The sequence below is a fragment of the Coturnix japonica genome, chromosome 1, assembly GCF_054131305.1.
Source record: "Coturnix japonica strain WE chromosome 1, WE-NBRP24, whole genome shotgun sequence".
Taxonomy (NCBI): domain Eukaryota; kingdom Metazoa; phylum Chordata; class Aves; order Galliformes; family Phasianidae; genus Coturnix; species Coturnix japonica.
In genome coordinates, this window is record NC_140663.1 from 65,785,585 (window position 1) to 65,805,520 (window position 19,936).

The window sequence follows — 19,936 nt, forward strand, 5'->3', positions numbered from 1 at the left end:
AGAAACCGTTTATGATACGTTCATTTTTAATTACTGAGACTGTTTTTACATAATCCTTACTTTGGACAGGCAGTTGACATTACATACCTTAGCCATGCAATACATTTAGTACAAGAAGATCCTTGTTTGCTACTAAGGGGTCTTACTAAATAAATTTAGAAACCATAGAGGAGCATGGATATTTTTTTTGCTATAAGGTAATTTGTAGGCCCTTTTTCTCTCCTGTAGAGTTGAGGCTGTGGAGGCAGCTCTGAAGGCCTGCTTCAAACAGATGGTGATAGCAGTAGGAATCAAATGCCTCTTGACTTGTTCTTAGTAGGTTCAGCTCAGAGCAGTTCATACTAACAAGTCTGGCACAGGGTTCCCAGAAAGGTGCTAGATGCCCCATCCCTGGAGACACTCAAAGTCAGGCTGGACAGGGTTCTGAGCACCTGATTGAGCTGTAGGTGTCTCTGTTCATTGCAGGGGGTTTGGACCAAGTGACCTTTCGGGGTCCCTTCATTATGATTCTATGACTCTATTTTACAATTTCTAAACATTTGTTGAGTTTTTAATGTACACAGTGGGGAAAAAAAAGAAAAAAAAATCCAAGATTTCAGATACTGAATGTGTCCTCTGTATGTTCTCTCCACTTTTTCAGTAGAACACCTCCATTATGAGCAACATTCCAAGGAAATCCAACCATATAAAATTAAGAGCAGAATCAAACCAGTAAACATTGCTGTGATATAACATAATAAAACACAATAACTTGTCATAGTTTCACTTAACACAGATCTTGCAGATATGTCTTTTCCTGTAAATAGTCTAACAGATTCTCTCACTTACCAAACTTCAAAAAATCACTATTTGCTATGATTTTTTAGAAAACCGTAAGCCAGCTTTAATATCTCTACTGGCTTGCTCACTGTTTGTAATCCTGGATTGAAAGCTTTCCTCTTCAACATATAAATCTACAGGAGTAAGCTTGCATGAAAGATCAATGATGATATTCTGCTTTGAAGACTGCCAAAGATTTAGTCTGCAGATTAGAGATTTCTCACAATTTAGGTGAACCCAAAGCAAGCAGGTAAGTTGGTGGATTGATGTACATTATTAACAGTTTAACTAGATATTTCCTAAAAAGCTTTTGGGAAGTAAATACATTTTACAAATACTCACTTCTAACATTTTGCATATCTATGTCTCTATATTGTCACTGCTTATATATGTATCTTATGCATGTGAAAGCATTTATACACATTTAAATTCATAAGGGAATTGCAAAGTCATGGCCTGAACCAATGAATGAGCACCTAGTGAAGGAATGCAACCAGCCCTGGGAGCATGGGTGAAAACAACTCACCTGTGCAACCTGAAGTTTCATTGCTCCCAAAGTCTCATATAAGGGCCATATATGGCCTTATATAAGCCATAAAGGAAAGATCTCTACCTGGAGACTCCTCCTTTTGGATTATTTGGTGAGCCCTGATCCTTGGGATAGGTAAGCAAATTTATTTTTTTTTTTTTTTCTTTAACTGGATTGTGACCATCACTGTTTTTGGGTAACTTAGAACCAGTTGTCAGCCATTGCCTTTCTATATAACTATGTAAATATTTATATATGAATGTATCTATAACAAGTGATGCACAAGCAATTGCTCATCGCTTTCTGACCCAGTGCCCTCCTTGAGCAGCAGAAGAGAGTCATATGAACTCTCAACTGCTTCGATACTCCTTCTGTATAATGTCATATGGTACATAACAGCAATCCTAATTCTGTTCCCTCCCAGTTTCTTGGGTCCTTTGCTGAGAATGGCCTTGGCTGCCTCCAGCTCCCACTATAGCTGAAGCTGGTTTGAATAATATGTATTCAGATATCTTCTATGGAAATACTAAGATTACTACACAAAGAAGAGCTCACTACTCATGTTCTCTGAAATTCACTTACCAATTGATACTGAGAGTTCACAGATCTACTCAGGCTTTGTTTTTTTGTGTGCGCTTTTTTTTTAAGAGCTGGAGAAAGAAGTAAATAATGAGGTGAGCCACTCCAGATGGCACCTTCTACTGCCATTCTTCCTCTCCACCCCAGGCAGGAAATTATCAGGAATATAGTCTGTTTATTTTTTTTTTTTTTATTTTCCCCTAAGTTCCAAAAGATAAGACACTAAAAGGAAACAGGAAATGCTCAGAATTCACAGTGATGGGTCCTAGCAAGTCACACTGAGTTGCACATGTAGTCTACTCATTAAACAACTTTATTTAATCTGTGCATATTTTCCACTTGCAGAAAAGAATGATTGGCTCAGTGATAGCCACAGCACAGGAATGTCCCTTCTGTCATTGCTAATGCACAGAATCATAGGTTGGAAGGGACTGTACAGTCATCTAGTTCCATTTCCCCCCTACCACCCCCCAACCCCCTCCCCCCCCCCCCAATAGTTATCCCATCCACTATATCACACTGCACAGTCTGGCCTTTTAACATCTCCAGGGCATCCACAGCTTCTCTGTACAACCTGTTTTAGTGTCTCACTAGCTTCTGAGTAAAAATTTTCCTTCTGATATCAAATCTAAATCTCCCCTCTTTTAGTTCATGGTGTGGTCTACTATGCATGTTATTTGACCCATCACTTCATCTGATTTGGAGTATCCAAATAGCACCTAACTGAATGCTCAGAAGTATTAACTTGACATTGGAGACACACTGCTAACAATTGGAAGTCAGTGGCTACCACTGTATTGTCTAGAAAGGTTTACAAATAATGTTAATTGTATCTCGCATTACAGATCAAAGTAGAGTAGATATAATTGCAAGACTTTGTACTCTACATTGTTTACATTCATATTGTTAAAAACTAAAAAACTTCAGAATATTATGAAAATAATAAAGCATACTAAAAAATTTTCAAATCATTTTCCAAAGAGTATCAACCAACTGAAATCACAGACATGGCAGATTTTGAAAAAAGAGGACTTTTTTTATGGGAATGTGACTTACAAAAATATTTGCAATGCACTGTAGGAAACCAATATTTGGTAAGATACCAGACAAATGAATAAGCAATACTGGACTCCCTCGAGCGTTTTTGAAACTTATCGTGTCATCCCCAAGGACAGACCACGAAGATCAATTGTTTTGTGGGTATTATTTCTTACGCATGAAAGCCCCTAGATTACAACACTAGAAGGATTGTATCTGACAGTACTATTTCTGATATATTAAAATTACAGCATATTTCAGATCTTGAGAAAGATTGTTTCTTCTATGTTTCTTCCAGATCCTCGTAGATCAGGAACATCATTTACTTGTAGGATTTATTCCTGTGCTATTTACCTATACTACTCTTTTGATATTTGCACGTTCAACTATGGTTACTATGGCCAAGAATAGGCAAAGTTTGTTCTGTAGCACCAAAGGACTCATGGGTTCTGCTCATTTAGACATTTGTTTTCTTACTGCGCTTCATAGCTAATTGTGCCTTATTATATCACCACTGTAAAATCTAATTGTAATACTTTCTCACCACTGGTAGGTTCTTTGAGCTCTGAGATGGTATATATGATTTTAATTAAGCACTTTGGTCGCCCTTTTGCTGATTGTGATTACTCCTATAGGATCTTTAGCATTAGTCATTTCATGCTTCAAGACTAAGGCATACACAGATGCACTGTATATAACAGTTGTAATTAAGATGCGTCTAGGCATATACTAATTATGTCTTATATCAATGTCAAAATCAGTTGAGCTCAGAAACAGATGCAACAGTGTGTTTAAGGTTCAAATTAAACTTGTTGGATCACTCTGTAACTATCTTAATTTGTTTTTCCCTTCTTCTTGCTGTTGTAACTCAAGAGATAATGACAAGCCTTTAGAACAGCTTATGCACAACCAGATTTATGTGTACCATACTGATAATGTCATTGATAAAGTTTGGTGTTCATGTTCACATGCTTCCATAATGTGCATGGTTATTGGTAAAATTTTGCTTTGTTTTTCTTTTTTTCTAATTAAGGAATTAAAAAGGGGAGTAAAAAAAAAACAACAAAAACAAACAAAACAACTGGTAGATATAAATTACAAGGTGATAGTTTCATTGCATAAGTGAGCACAGAGCAGCAACAAATTAGAAGACTCATAGACAAAACACGACTAGGTTTTCCTAGGTGCTTTTGTGACACAGAGCTGAACATATCAGTGAAGTTCCCACCTTGGTCAATGATTGTTCTATTCCCTGAGCTCAAAGTCTCAGTCGTATTGCCACAGAATGAGATGAAGTCAAAGAGGTGAAAGAAGAAACACAAAACCATGGCTTTACTTTGTCTTTGCCAGAACAGTGCTTTTTAATAGTGAATTATTCAGATTACCTCTGTTATCAACTCAGCTGACCTTCAGTTCAGTGAGCGTTATTTGTCACTGATTTCTTCATCCAAATCAGAAACCCGTGTTGAGCTGCAGAAGAGCTTGCTCAAGGCAGTGCAATGTGCTACTGAAGTTACTCTGGGGTGTTAATAACAGCAAGGAATTACCAGAAGCCCCAGGAAAGAAGAAGAGCTGGAAAGTTCTGTACAGGGAGAAAGGACCAGACACAGTCAGCAGAAGTTCCAAATTGAGGGGAAGGGAAATGGAAAGAGATTGTTGTGTTTTCCAACTGCAAAAATTAAGAAAAGATTAAGCCTTTCTTTTGACTCCATACTTCTACATAAACCAATCAGGTACTGCCTGCCCCATCCTAACCTGCTTCTAGCACTTCGTTCTCTTCCCTTAGCTTCACAGAGAAACAGCCATCTCCAAAGACTCATGTTCTTCCCACGCTTCTTCCCACCCGTACACCAAACTGCCCAAGTACTAAATAATAAGGTCAATAGGACTGGGTATCCTGCAGCTAAACAAATATACTATGTCTACTAAGCTGTATTTTTTTTTCAGAAGATACAGGCAGTAAGATACAATTGCTGATATATTCAGAATCTTCTGGTTCAGCCTTGCACATAACTACTTCTATATAAGAACACTTCCACAAATTTGCCAAAGTTCATTTGAAAAAAACTATTTGCTTTTCACCCAAAACAAGTTTTCATTTCTTCTTATATGTTATACTAGAAATCACTGCTTTCCAACATAAATTTATTCATTGACAGTCTCTGCTCCATTGTTCACCAACACCACAGCCTTTCAACTTAAATAAAAATAAATACAATTCCCCAGCATTTCTGTAACTACAGTTCTTGCTGATCTTTTGCTGGTCTTCCAGGTTCCTCTTGTGAAGTAGTATTGATCCACCTGCCATTCCGATACATCCTTCCCACTCTGAATTAAAATTCACCAAATTTAGTCATTACAAAGGCACGTAACACTCCAGACGAGGCCTTAAAGAATTAACACTTCCGAGGTGGTAGCAGAAGCTCTTCTGAGACTTTCAAGAGCTGTATCTAAAGCTTATAACTTCATCACTCTTGTGACACTGGTACTCTGACTCATCTTACCACTCCCCATCTGTGTCTTCCACAAGTGATATGCTTGCTATCAAAACCCCTATTACTATTTTAATTGCTGTGCTATTCAGTATCTTCCAATTTCATTAGGTCCATCATTCACTCATTATTCACATTCACATACACAGTGACACTTAGGTTACAACACTGCCAAATTTTATCTTAGTCCTACTGCAAATACTTTAAACAATCTAAAGAGTAACCCTTGAAGAACTCTGTTAAGAACCTCCTTCCTTTCTCACAATGATTATTTACTCTGTTCTTTACTGACTCTGTACTTCCTCTAATGACCCACATCTATTCGATCTTAAGTGGTAATTTTCCACACAGCATACAAATGGTTTCATGTAAAGGTTTTTCAGGGGAGGCATCATTAAAATCAGAAGTATTGGAGAAAGAAAGCCTAGAGGCAGCAGATCTACAGCCAACCTGACAGGACTGCGACAGTTTTCACAGATGGTGATAACAGTAAAATCTGTAGAAGGGGTAGAATTTGTCTCCATGCCTATTTCTTCTACCCTTCTGTTATTGTATTACTTAAGAATTGCAATTATAATTGCTTACCATAAAAAAATCTGTCTCCTTAGAGACAGATCGTATTGAAGCAAGAGGAAAGTGAAAGAAACAGGGATAGAAAAGAAGGCAAGGATGTAGAAATGGAATCTGCTCTGCTTGATGTGACCCCAAAAGCCCCACACCAGCCTGACTTCTGCCAGTCTTGTAACTGTCAAGGGCACAAAAGAACTGAGTGTGGCACAGCATACAGGCTCAACTTACAGTACAGTAATAGTGCACCTTCCTAGAGCACCAAAACATAAAAGCAAATGATGAGGCTGTGGTCCAATTCTGCTTTCACTGGAGATAAGTTTGGAGTCACTTTACTGACGTGGTTCTTTTCCAGAATTGCACCAATGTAAATGAGGGCAGCATCTGCTTTCTGAAAATGGATGCCATCAATCTAATTGAAAACAACAGATGCATCAACAAGCAGCAAGAGGAGACAGTAATGTTCCACATATTCCACTTTTTTTTTTTTTTTTTTTTTTTTTTTTGTCAATGAACGTTTTGTTTCTCTCCAGAGAATGCAAGAGGATAAAACAATATTTACCCTAAAAGTTAAATCTTATGTTGATGTAAAATCATATACAACTTTTTAGGTAAGTGAACCTACAACACCTAAAGATGGGGAAATACCTTAGGATTTATTACAGTTTTCAACAAACGGTCTTTCAAAACTTTACAATAAATATTTTTATACCCATTTAGTGTAAGTGAAGCCAAAGACAGATTTACTGAACTTCCAGTGATATTTTGTACAAAGGCAAGGTTTCTCATGAGTCTTGCCTCTGAGGCAACACGGCTTCAGTATTTTAGAGTGACCACAAAAGTTGATGAGCACTTTCCATAGCATTTCCCTCCTGCAAATCTTTTCCTTTCTTTCATTACAAAAAAGTTGGACACTGGAAAGTTCAACCTGTAAGTGTGCAGTACACACAACGTGGATATTTCCTACAGAGAATGTTTATCAATGAAGTAAAACTCACACTGATCCCAATTATGAGTAAAGCATAAAACCATGCCATAATATTCAAGTTCTTGTGCCATACAACAAACCCTGAGCAGACTTCCCTGGAGCAAGCAAAAACTAAACTAGTTAGGCAAGGCACACATAATTGACATATGTACTAACAACATAAGCCACACTGGAAAATCAGTTTTACTGTGCTCCCTTGCTTACTTTCCCCGCAACAAGCATTCTCCTGGGTTTGCCTCCCTAACCAGAGTCTTGACTTACTTAGGACCTAATGTGCTACCAATGGACTGCTTACTGTAATTAACAAGCAGTTTCATTACCAACTATTCCTTAGGCAACTAAGGACATACAGCTTTCATTGGCAATTTTTCATTTTATCAGAGGATTAAGGCTTCTGATCCTGCAGACACCTGCTCTTCTCCATAACTTTACATGTAAATCAGATGGCAGCAAATTAGGAAATGCAGTGTAAGCATGACAATATGGCTACAAACATGCTCAGAATGTCATTTGTCTGGAGTGTAACCTCCAAAGAGCAGAGATGAAGAAATCAGATCTCAGTAAATAGAGCTATCCTGTGCTTACACGTCTGCAGCTGAGTACAGAATCTTTAGATTAGTTTAGACTTTAACTTGTCCATGGCTCGCATATTTCCACCACTGCATTTAGAAAGCTACTGCTTTTGTTTTTGCCAATATAAACCTAAAGAGAAACCTAACTTTTAAGCTCAGTAGAATTACTTGGACTCAATTCAGGTAAGAGTTTTCGGGAAAGCTGATGTTAACTCCTGCTGTAATCTGCATTCCCAGGTGGAATGCAGGATGGAATGCAGGACCTCAAGAGAAGAAAAAAAGAAGGTAAACTTTTTAACAGATAGTACATATGTTTCGACTGTATGCAGAAGATTGAAGTTGGACCCCAGTATAAATGAAGGTAGCTGTGCAAAATGGAGTTTTGCCAGTTTCCATCAGTAGAAGGTGAGGATCTGGCTCATACTATGTTTTTGTAGTTTATAGTTATCTTTCTCTCTTTTCTTCACCTAGAATCAGATTCTCTGTTTAGGCTGCAAATTTTAATTAGGAAATTCCTCCTCATTAATTGCAAGAAATTCATAGTTGTTAATTTCACAGATGAAAAAGAAGCTGAAGCTGTTAGTTCCTTTCCTTTTAGGGATGATCCTGATCTTTCCATCATAGTGTGAAAGACGTTCAGCCCTTACCCCGCTTTTTGCTCTCTTGAATTTCCTTTATACTCATTCTTCTTTACCACTGCAGGGATCTCTGTACATCAAATAAGTGAGCCTAATGGAGAACAGTTAGTCCTGTCACATTCATCCTTCCAGCTGCTGTAGCAGTGACTTTTATCTATATATGCTGGATCAGAACAAACAGGGCCAAAACAGAAAATTGCTCAAGGAACTCAAAGTGCAACATTTTCCAAACAGGAACAGAACTTTCACCTTGTAGAAAACTTCAGGAGTACTTCAGTAAAGTAGACTCTGAAATACTTCAGAAGAACTTTTCATGCCTTTTAAACTTACAGTCCTTCAGATTGTTGATAAGCAGTGGAAAAAAAAGGCATTTGCAATAAAATTCTTCTTTTCCTTCCCCCATTGATTTTTCCCCTGATGTGATTTGGTGCAAAATATCCCATGGAAAATTTTCTTAAGAACTGATTGTCACAGAATGGCCAAAGGTTTGTCTTGTTCATAGTAAAACTTTATTTCCTGGTGAAATTGTTAAAGAAAGGATTATGTGTTTTTTTAAAGCAACACTCCTGCTTGTATTCCTTTTTACTGAGCACTCAGGAAACTCATTGACCAGTTGGCCTCCTGTAAGCCCCCTTGTCTGTAAGTGTGTCTTTCACACACCCTTCATCTCTCCATGTGCAAGGATATAAAGTTCCTTTCCAACTGCTTGTTTGCACTGCCTGCTTTTGGATGCTGTTAACAGTCTGTCAGTCAGGAGTTTAACAGGGCAGCTGTACACAATATAATGTGATAGGATCTTCACTAAGAAAGAAAATTGCTGTAAAGGTGGCACGTTAATAACTGAGAACTGCACCCATTCAACAGCGCTTTTGCTTGTAGCTAAAGTCACAGGGTAGAGAAACAGTCTGTGAGATTGTTATGGAAACAGATCCTTGGAGATACTACTTTGGCTTCACAAGATGTGCTCTGCCTTAAGAAGGAAATAGCTAGACAGACAGATTTATATTTCATGCATTCAGAGATGAATGCTAACAGCTGAAAACTTGAGTGCTCTATAAAGGCACAATGTCACTTAAATCACTTGCAAAAATTCTGAAGGCTGCTTAATAAAAGTGCTGAATACCAGAAGTGCTATAATACTGTTGATGACTGCATGACTTGAATATCCTGGTTGTTGTTATTCTTGTTTTTAGGAGATGCTTAAGAACAGATTTGCACACTTGAATACACTTTCCAAGCTTGTTAACTTTTTGCTCTAACACAGAAAATCCAGGGAGAAAACACCAGTCCTGTTTTACACATTTTCATTTGCACATTCTTTCCAGAAATGAAAAATATGGAGTGCAAAAAAAACTGCACATAAAGTAACGTTTGCAGCAAAGTTCCTTTGCATCTGTGTTATGCATGTGTGTGTCTATATGCTTAGAAACCCACAGCTGAATTTCACTTGATAGCAGAACCTCTTTTCACCAGAACATCTCTACAAGACCCACGTTAGGGTTTATGTTACTAGTTATATGTCTCACATCTTTTTTTGTATTTATTTATTTATTTTTTTTGTCAGAGTCTGCATGCCCAGCCATGTACAACGCTGGCAGAAAGAACAACCTATTCTTGAGAGGTACGGCTCCTGCCTGGCAGGGGCAAAGGGAAGGAACCAGCACAAGGAATTTTCTGACGTCAGCAGAGCACGGCTCATGCTGCCTCCTGAACTCGTGTTTAACCTGAGCTTTTTATATCTTTCTTTGGGAAGCTTGTATCAGCTGATACACTTCTGCATAAAATAATCCCAAACATGGACATTCTACTAGGAAACAGCAACAGCCTCGGTACATCCCTCTTAACAGGTTCTTCTGCTAGCTTAGTGCACTTGCAAGGACAACATAAAACTGAAAGCCAGTCCCTTGCATTCAGAAGAATATTTCATTGTACTGAATCTGATACACAACTAAGAACAACAATAGCATTTTTCAGAATTAATTCAGAGACCGAGACAACTTTTTACACAAAATCAACAGAGATCCCACCTTGCAGTGGGATTACTCCTACTGCTGTACCAGTATTACTGACCCACAAGTTACATGCTTCAAGAGATGCAGAACAAAACCCAAAGCCCAGAAATTCAGATAAATTTGTCTCAGTTCCAATGAACCAAAAAAATCACTGGGCACTTACAGGCATCCATGGAGGTAGCCTGGAAGTCACATTCTGCTCTCTTTATTCAGGCAAGCTCCTCTCATCTACAGAGCCATCACTATACCACACTATACGTGGTCTCCCAGGCTGATCTGCAGTAACAAATGGCATCAGTGCAATGTCTGTGCACTGACCTAAGGGGAGTCCCTTGTACATTAGAAAACTTTGAGAAGATAATGGGTCTCTGGAGATATGCAGCAGTTAGGACTTACACAAACAACTTCTACCATATGATCAGGACCCAGAAGAGGAGAGTCACAATAAAAGCACTCTAGGCATGGAGCCAAATCTCAGGACAGTGGAAAATAAGCAGGGTAACAAAGATGCAAACAGATCCCACCTCTCTACCCTGCCAGCTTAGGTGATATTAAAGGACACGTCCTTAGCAATCTCAGCCCTATGTTTGAAAAGCATGATACATGCATATACATAAAACATATCTTATATATTTTTCACCTTGTTATTACATCTGTTCTGTGGACTATTCAGTGGAAAATAATTGGTTGGATGGTCACAGGATTGTGGACAATGGATCTATGTCCAGGTAGAGGCCAATGATGAGTAGTGTCCAACAGGGGCCTGACTTGGGACCAGTGCTCTTTAACATCTTTCTCAGTGACATATACAGTGGGATTGAGTGTACCATTAGCAAGTTTGCTGATGACACCACACTGAGTGGTACAGGTGATATGACAGAAGGAAGAGATGCCATACAGAGGGACCTGGCCAGGCTTGAAAATTGGGCCCACAAGAATATAATGAGGTTCTACAAGGTCAGGTGCAACACTCTGCACTTGGATCAGGATAATCCCAGATACATGTACAGACATGGAAAAGAACTCCTTGAGAGCAGCCCTGTAGAAAAGAACTTGGGGATCCTGGTGGACAAAAAGCTAGATGTGAGCCAGCTGTGTGTGCTTGCATCCCAGAAGGCCAACAGTACCCTGAGCTGCATCAAAAGAGGGATGGCCATCAGGGCAAGGGAGGCAATTATACCCTTTACTCTGTCCTTGCGAGGCCTCATCTGGAGTTCTGCATTTAGCCTGGGACTCCCAGCACAAGAAAGTTCTGGAGCTACAGCAGCAGACCCAGAGGAGGGTCATGAAGATGATCAAGGGTCTGGAGCACCTCTATCACAAAGAAAAAACAGAGGGAGCTGGGCTTATTTAAGTTGGAGAGGTCCTGGGAAAACTTCACTGTGGCATGTAGGGGAGGCTATAAGCAGGAGGGAGACTGGCTTTTACATGGTCTGATAGTGACAGAACAAAAAGGAGGAACTTTCAATTAAAAGAGGGGAAAGATTTAAGTTAGATGTTAGGAAAAAAATCTTTACTCAGAGGGTGGTGAGGTGCTGGTGCCCAGAGAAGTTGTGGATGCTCCATCCTTGCTGGATTTCAAAGCCAGATTGGATGGGATGCTGAGCAGTCTGACCCAGTGGCTGGCAGCCCTGTCCATGGCATGGGTGATGGTATTAGATTATCTTAAAGTCCCTCCAACCTAAGCCATTCTATAGTTCTATAGTACCATGATTCTGCCTGCCTTTGCTTTCATACACATGCACACATATGAATGCAGAACATACATTCATATTTAAAAACAAAACCAATACATGTATTTGCATGAAAGTTTACCAATCGAATCTAAAAGTATTTGTTTCTCCTTTTTCAAATTGGGAATAGACAGAGATAAATGTGATCTGGGATGAAATACATGCATCTTAAAATGTAATTCTCTGGTCCCTTGACAAGCCCAGCAATGCAGGCCAAGGAATGTATTTTGCATTGCTACTGTAAGTTGCACACATAAAACCTAGTGCATGAAAAAATCATTTCTGTGCCTTCAACTTCAGAAATACCCAGAACTGGCTGAATCAGTAATAAAGCAAAAAATACCTCTTCAAGGTTACCTCTTTTTCCTCTCATTTTAAGGTTCTGGTGTATGCTATTGAGTTTCTGCAGATGTCATAGGGAAGCTGGTGTAAGAGCCAGCCTCTAATGCCAATACAATTACCCAAGGATAATTTATGACTGTGACCCACAGTATCAGCAGAATTTTCACGCAGCACAGGTGGTTGTGTTTTTTGGCAATGTCAACAAAATACCAGCATGCAAACTTTCCTCAGCTACAGAAACACTTCAACAAAAACACAGTGGAGTCAACTGTGTTCACATGCCTGAATACAGAACTGGGCTGCTGAAGCATAAAGTACTTCTCACTAAACACTTGTGGAGATAAATTGAGGAGATAACAAAACAATTTTCTCAAAAGTGAGAAAGCACCACTACAAAGGTTAACTTGGAACTATAAAAGCCAATTAACATCAGGACACTGGCACAAACAAGATCAAAACACAGAGAATCTTCAACAAGCCTGTCAAACTATTTATGCCCACTGACGATAAATACATATATGAAGTACCAAAGTGCTTTTAGATCTATGCAACTTTTTGGAAACACAAAACAAGAGGATCTTCTGTAAGCCAAGTGTCACAAAGAAGAAAAGAATCTGTTTGCCAAGTTTTCCCTACAGAACTCACAGTGAGGCTAGCTAAAGCATTTCTATTATTCAAAAGCAATAGCGTGGCAGGCGTGACTGATCCCACAGCCAAGGGCACCAAGCTGGCACAGGAACCAAGGGTACAGCTTGTGCCAAATGTTCATAGCCCCTTTAACTACTTACTCCCTGCAGAAGCCTTCAGATGAAGTTGTTGCAAGGACTTCTTTGCTAGTGGAGTAGAAAGGTTAGCCTTCTAAGATAGAATTGGATTACACTGGACTTTAAAAAAAAAAAAAAAAAAAAAAAAAAAAGACATCCATGAGGGAGCAGGGAATGACAGCTAGTACTCCACAGAATAAAGCAAGAACACAGTAACGAGAAACAGCAAATCAGGACAGAAGAGCCCATTATCACAATGACTCCGTTTACGGCATCACAGTTCACAGTCTGGTATGCAAATGCTGAATACAACTGCTAGTGGGAAGACGGCTGTGCAGCAGCTTGCAGCTCTGTGCCTGGACCCAGGATAACAAAACCGATCATACTTCTGTCAGCATTTTCTTCTCTTTATAACCCGGATTACCAGGGGGAATGAAGTTGGAATATTTCATGGACTCCAGGTCTTCCACTTCCAAAAATTCAGATTTGCTGAGAGACTGATTACTGTCCCCCTTCTTGGGCTCAGAGAAGGGTGACTGCTGCTGGCCACAGGTGACATGGGTGTACTGGCACTGCTCTTCATTATCAGTCTCTCGATGGTAAAAGTAGTTGAAGTTGGACACAATGACAGGCACAGGCAGAGCAATGGTGAGCACGCCTGCAATGGCACACAAGGAACCCACAATCTTGCCACCAATTGTCATGGGATACATGTCCCCATAGCCCACAGTGGTCATGGACACCACTGCCCACCAAAAAGCATCAGGAATGCTGGTGAACAGTGAGTCAGGGTCATCGGTCTCTGCAAAGTATACAGCACTAGAAAAGAGGATCACCCCAATAAAGAGGAAGAAGATGAGGAGACCTAGCTCCCTCATGCTGGCCTGGAGAGTCTTCCCCAAGATCTGTAGCCCTTTGGAGTGCCTGGAGAGCTTGAAGATCCTGAAGACCCTGACCAGTCGGATGACTCTGAGGATGGCCAAGGACATGGCTTGTTGCTGGCCCCCATTGTTGCTGCTGCTCCCAGACTGCTGCTTCTGCTGCTGCTGCTGGGCCAGCTCTGTGCCAAGGGTTATGAAGTAGGGGATGATTGCCACAATGTCAATGATATTCATAATGTTGCGAGAGAAGTCAGGCTTGCTGGGGCAAGTGAAGAAACGCACAAGAAGCTCAAAGGAGAACCAGATGATGCACAGTGTCTCGATGAGGAAAAAAGGGTCAGTGAAGAAAGGCCCAGCACCAGCAGTGGGTTTTGGAGGCTGCGGGGTCCCACTTGGCAGTGGTGGTGGCAGCAGTATGTCATCATCAAGCACAGCAGGCTCCCCGAAGCCAGGCTGGGTAACCTTGGGCTCCTGGCGAAACTCAGGCAGGGTCTCTAGGCAGAAGATGACAATGGAAATGAGGATCACCAGCACAGAGACAATGGCAATGGCACGGGCTGGTCCAGAGCTCTCAGGGTATTCAAAGAGCAGCCAGACTTGGCGCTGGAAGTGGTGCTCGGGCAGGGGCTTTTCCTCCTCCTGAATGAAACCCTCATCCTCCCGGAAGGTCTCGATGGCCTCCTGGCCCAGCTGGTAGAAACGGATCTCCTCCAGGAAGATGTCGAGGGGCACATGGACCGGTCGCCGCAGCCGCCCTCCAGACTGGTAGTAGTAAAGGATGGCGTCGAAGCTCGGTCGGTTGCGGTCGAAGAAGTACTCGTTGCGGAGAGGGTCGAAGTAATGCACCCGGCGGCTTGGGTCGCCCAGCAACGTATCGGGAAAGATGGAGAGGGTCCGCAGCTGCGTCTCGAAGCGCAGCCCGGAGATGTTGATCACTAGCCGCTCGCTGCTGCAGCAGCCGCCGCCTCCCTGCTCTTCGCTCGTCGCCTCCGTCTCGCCACCGCCCGCCTGCGGGGCCGCCAGCGCCAGCGGCTCCTCCGCCCGCATGCCGCCGCTCTGCTTGCACCCCCACTTCTCCTCCTTCAGCGGGCAGCGCCGCCCGTCATCCGCACGCCGCCGCCGAGCCGCCCACCGCCCCGCCTGTTGCGCCTTTCCAGCTCTGCGCCTGCCCGGCGGCTCGCCCGGCCGCCCCTCCTTCTGCCCCGGTCCTATTCCCGGTCCCGGTGCTGGTGCCGTCGCCGATGTGCTCAGCGCTGTGCGGCGGATCTGCCTTCCCCGCCGGGCGCACACACACGGGAAGGGGAGCGAGACAGCGAACTACGGGCTTGATTGATCCGTGTCACAACCGGCATCTGAAACCAAGCGGTAACTCACAATGGTTCGCTTTGCCCTTCTGAAAACTGAGCTAATAGGTAACGTTGCCTCCATCCTTCCCAGGACAAAAGTCTCCCTTGAAAACCCTTTGTTGGGTGCTAAATATTATTAATAATCCACCCCCCAAAACAAACAAACAAAAAACACCAAGCTTTTATCATCATAGTATCCAGTGTCTTTGCTGGCTGCAAACCATATGCATATAGCCTATACTCTCTTAGCAGCTTGGATACTGAAGCAAAATATTTTCCTATTTACTCCTACTAAGTAGCTGCTAATACTAAGTTAATTCATGCCTTGGACTTTCTGACCAGCTCATGGTGGCTGTCTTGTTTGTCTCTGTCCTCAGGAGGGAGGTGAATATAATCTAAATGCTACTTAATCCATTTTCCTTTCTCGCTCAGTAGCACTGAAGATGGCTGCTGCAAAAGGAAGCATGTTTTTTCATTTCTATGAAGATGTCTGACACAGAAAGAAGCATTTTTTTTTTTCATACTATACACAAATATTGTATGGGAAGCAGATGAAAAATACTTTGTTGAAGAATATACCTCTAAAAAATCAATGTTTACCATTATAATAGAAAAATGGATCTTGCTGACATTCCTTTTTCAATTATTGTAATAAATAATTTGTTCACATGTTTGAATTATGATGATGATTTATTCCTTCACGGGTCTGACAACTAAGAAATAATTTTAAAAACAGCTTTTGGGAGGGATGAACAAACTCCTGGGGTTTATAGGAGGATACAGGGCATGCCTATGTTGCAATAATTGCTATGAACCTGCAAGAGGTTTGAACCAGTGATCTTCAGTAACACAGAAGACAGTGTGGAGCTCCTCAGCAGTTTGCAGTGTGATTTGCTGGCCCACACAGGCAGTTCAAACTGCCACAACTCTGATTCTTGCAGTACTTGAGCCAGCAGTGTTGTAGATAGCTCTGATGCCTGTACATGGTGTGCAGACACATCCAGCCATGTCTTCTTGCTCTTCTTGGCTGCTGCCACAGTCCATCTTAGAGCACACACCCCGTATTTGCTCCTGAAAGCCCTTAGGAAGTGAAGCCATTTTGTCTCCAAGTACTTGGGTCATCCCTCATACTTAGTGTCAATTCTACAAGCTTTTACAACATTCAACTAAACCCTTTCTAGCACTGTCTGTTCCCTAACTGCTCAAGGCAGTGCTGCTTGCACAGCCACACCCCTCACTTCTATATTAAGAGGCTGTGCCAGCTGTCACTATTCAGCCTCCATGAACCATCTTGCTGGGACAGCATCTTGCAATTGCACACAGCTTGCTGGAGAAGGACAGGAGGAAGAGATCCAGAGCTGCCAGAGGAAGTTCAGCAAGGTCACGTGCCGGGTCCTGCACTTTGGCCACAATAACCCCATGCAGTGCTGTAGGCTTGGGTTTGAGTGGCTGGATGACTGTGAAGACAAGTGGTGTCGGTTGATGCTCAGCTGAACATGAGCTGAATGTGTGCCCAGGTGGCCAAGAGGGCCAACAGCATCCTGGCCAGATCATTCCCCTGTACTCAGCACTGGTGAGGCCACACCTCAAGTATTGTATTCAGTTTTGGTTCCCTCACTGCAAGAAAGACATCAAGACCCCGGAACACGTCCAGAGAAGGGCAACAAAGCTGGTGAGGGGTCTGGAGCACAAGTCTTATGAGGAGCAGCTCAGGGAGCTGGGATTGTTTAGCCTGGAGAAGAGGAAGCTCAGGGGAGACCTCATTGCACTCTACAACTTCCTGAAGGGAGGTTGTGATGAGGAGGGTCTTGGCCTCTTCTGCCAGGCAACAAACGGGCCCCAAGGAAAGAGCCACAAGTTGTGCCAGAGGAGTTTAGATTAGGCATAAGGAAAAACTTTTTCTCTCAGAGAGTGGTCAGGCACTGGAATGGCTGCCCAGGGAGGTGGTGGAGTCTCCATCCCTGGCAGTGTTCAAGAGATGTCTGGATGAGGAGTTACAAGATATGGTTTAGTGGCTTGGGGTGGCAATGGTAACTGGAGGACAGTTGGACTAGATGATCTTGTAGGTCCTTTCCAACCTTGTGATTCTGTGACTCTCAGGAGACAAAATGTATTCTCCATAAAGCAACACAGCAACTTCATAACTCTCTCTGCTAAGTGTTTTGGCTGCTATGTCTGGGGTCAGCACCCCAAGATTAGTGCCAGCTAAAGATACACTAAACTGCTCTCTGAGCTGGTGGCTATATTCACATCTCTAGGCTCAGCTAGGGCAGGTTGCTTAGGTTCAAAAGTTAAGGACGACTACATCCTCCCCCAGGACATAGCAGTCAAGAATCATGAGGTGCACAAATTGATCTTCACAGATCCATGGGATAACTTGATGCTGGTTCTAGCATAGCAAAACACCTGGTTCTGACTTTCATCCCAACACAGAATCTGGAGGAGCATTGCCCCCTGGAGCCTGGCCCTGATAGGCACCCATCAATTTGTTGCATGCAGTTCAGCTTCAGCAAGCCAAACAGTTCCTGGGTTGTCTTGTGGATCACTGAACATGATTCAGCATTTTTGATAACCATATGAATTCCTTTTAGAGCTCTTTCACCGAATTTCAAGTACTCAGCACAGGATCCACCACAAAATCATAGATATGTAGCATTTTCTAACAAAATCCAGATTACTCCAAAACTGAGACATCCAATAAGGGTATCAAGGTTTGTATCAAGATACATGCAACTTCTTCTCTACTTCACTTTCTATGGTTTCTGGATATTCCATCTTCTCCCAGATGTTTCAGTTTCCAGTCTGGGTATCTCCTGCTCACCTGACTGAAGAGGGACTCCTCTTCCCACATTCATGTGCTCTTGGCAGTCATGGAGCATCTCCTCCCTTTTATCCTACTGGTTTCTTCATTTATTTGCAGGTCTGTGGCCCTAGGTATCAAGGTCAGTATAATTTTCTTATCCTTCTTGTAGAAACCCTGTTGAAACTGGGCCCTGTGCAATAAGCACTGCAGACAATGAGTAACTGCCCAACTCAGTAGAAGAAGACACAGAACGAAGAGGAGAACAACAGCCTACTTCCTTGAATGCAGAGGAATTGTCTTGGGCTACATGTACATAGATCACTCTGGTAGTAATGTCTCATATTTACTTCCATGCAAACTTGATGCTATGAGTAATAGCCTGGCTGTACAAAGGTCTTCCCCCATCATTGTTCCACACAACCTATTTGCCTACCAAACACTTGTATGGGAAATCACAGCCTGAACCTCTGATTAATCAGCTGAGGCAAGTGTTGGGTCAGCTGTGGGAGCACAGGTGAGAGTAATTTAGCTGTGCTCCCGGAAGGGGTGGAGCTCAACTCCACCTCCTCTATGACCTCATATAAGGGCTGACCACCACTAAGGCAGCATATCTTGGAGATTGTTCCCTGGTGGAGATTGCCCCAGCTTTTCCAGCCAAGGCATTGATATCGGTGAGTTTTTCTTTTATGAATAACCTTTGGAATATTTGCTATCTTCATATTATTTGACTTTACAACACTACACCTGTCTGTGCCCATTGACTGAAAATTCGTGTCAGTGCTGTGTCTCTCAACCCTAGATCTTCCCTGGGGTGTAGCATCTTCACTATGTTTTCTTTGAGGGAAGTGCCATGGTTTAATAATTTTGTAATTTTGCTATCAGTATTCCACATCATAACATCATATAAAGCATGAATAATTTTACTGAATCTGCAACTTACAGAAGAAGACTACATCTCCCAGAGAACAACATGATAGGTCACGGGACCTGGACTCTATATTATCTTGGTCGCAGGCTAGACTGATGACTTTTCGAGTTCTGGCGTTCAGGGGAGTGTGTGGGAGCCTTCACAGTTTTGCCTATATTTCACAGTAGGCCTCTCGGTTACGGGACTCATTCTCTCTCCTATTTTGCTTGATTCGTTAGCTCAATTTTCAATTATATTGTGTTATCCTGTATTTCGATATAGTATTTAGTAAATAAGTGTGCCTCCTTAGATTGTTGCCATTGTTTTCTTTTCCTAATTATTTTTTTTTTTTTTTTTCCTTTTGGCCTAGGGCCCCTGTGGGGCCCACGGCCCCTGTCACGGACGCAGGTGGATTTTTAGTTTAAAACCGCAACAGGGAAGGGACTCTGTAAGGGATGTCTTTCTATCTTCCTCAGCAGATATTGCTAGAATGACTGTAGGCAGTAGGCAAACAAGTTATGCAAAAGAGGCAGAGGAGGAAGGCAATGCTTCTCCCTAGAACTACAACTTTATTTCTTCTCACTCTTCCTGTCCATCCCTATCCCACCTGTGAAGGGGGAGGGGGGAAAAAAAGGCCTTTCTGCAGCAGCTCTGCCTAACTACTCTTCAGAAGTATTTTTCCTTGCCCCTAGAATGAGGTGAGGAGAAATGATAAGATGTCTAGAGCTCCTTTGGTCACAAAGGAAAATGTCACTACTGATGAAGATAAACTTGTCAAGGCTATGTTCCTGCTTACATCTCAGGCTCTATCTGCCTTCATTCCACTCCATAAGTTTCTACACCTACTCCTCCTCCGCTCCTGGAAGAATTTGGTCTCAGTGCGAAAAAAATCCTCAGTGATTTTGGTGGGAAATAGATCTGAGTAT

At 42.1% G+C, this 19,936-nt stretch overlaps 1 protein-coding gene across 1 annotated transcript; it reads right to left on the reverse strand.

Moving 5' to 3' along the window:
* Window positions 1–8: 8 nt before the first annotated feature.
* Window positions 9–15,970, reverse strand: LOC107318056 (potassium voltage-gated channel subfamily A member 6-like). Its single transcript, XM_015871411.3, has one exon. The coding sequence runs from the start codon at window positions 14,999–15,001 to the stop codon at window positions 13,454–13,456; it is 1,548 nt and encodes a 515-aa protein (XP_015726897.2). The 5' UTR covers window positions 15,002–15,970; the 3' UTR covers window positions 9–13,453.
* Between the last annotated feature and the right edge of the window lie 3,966 nt (window positions 15,971–19,936).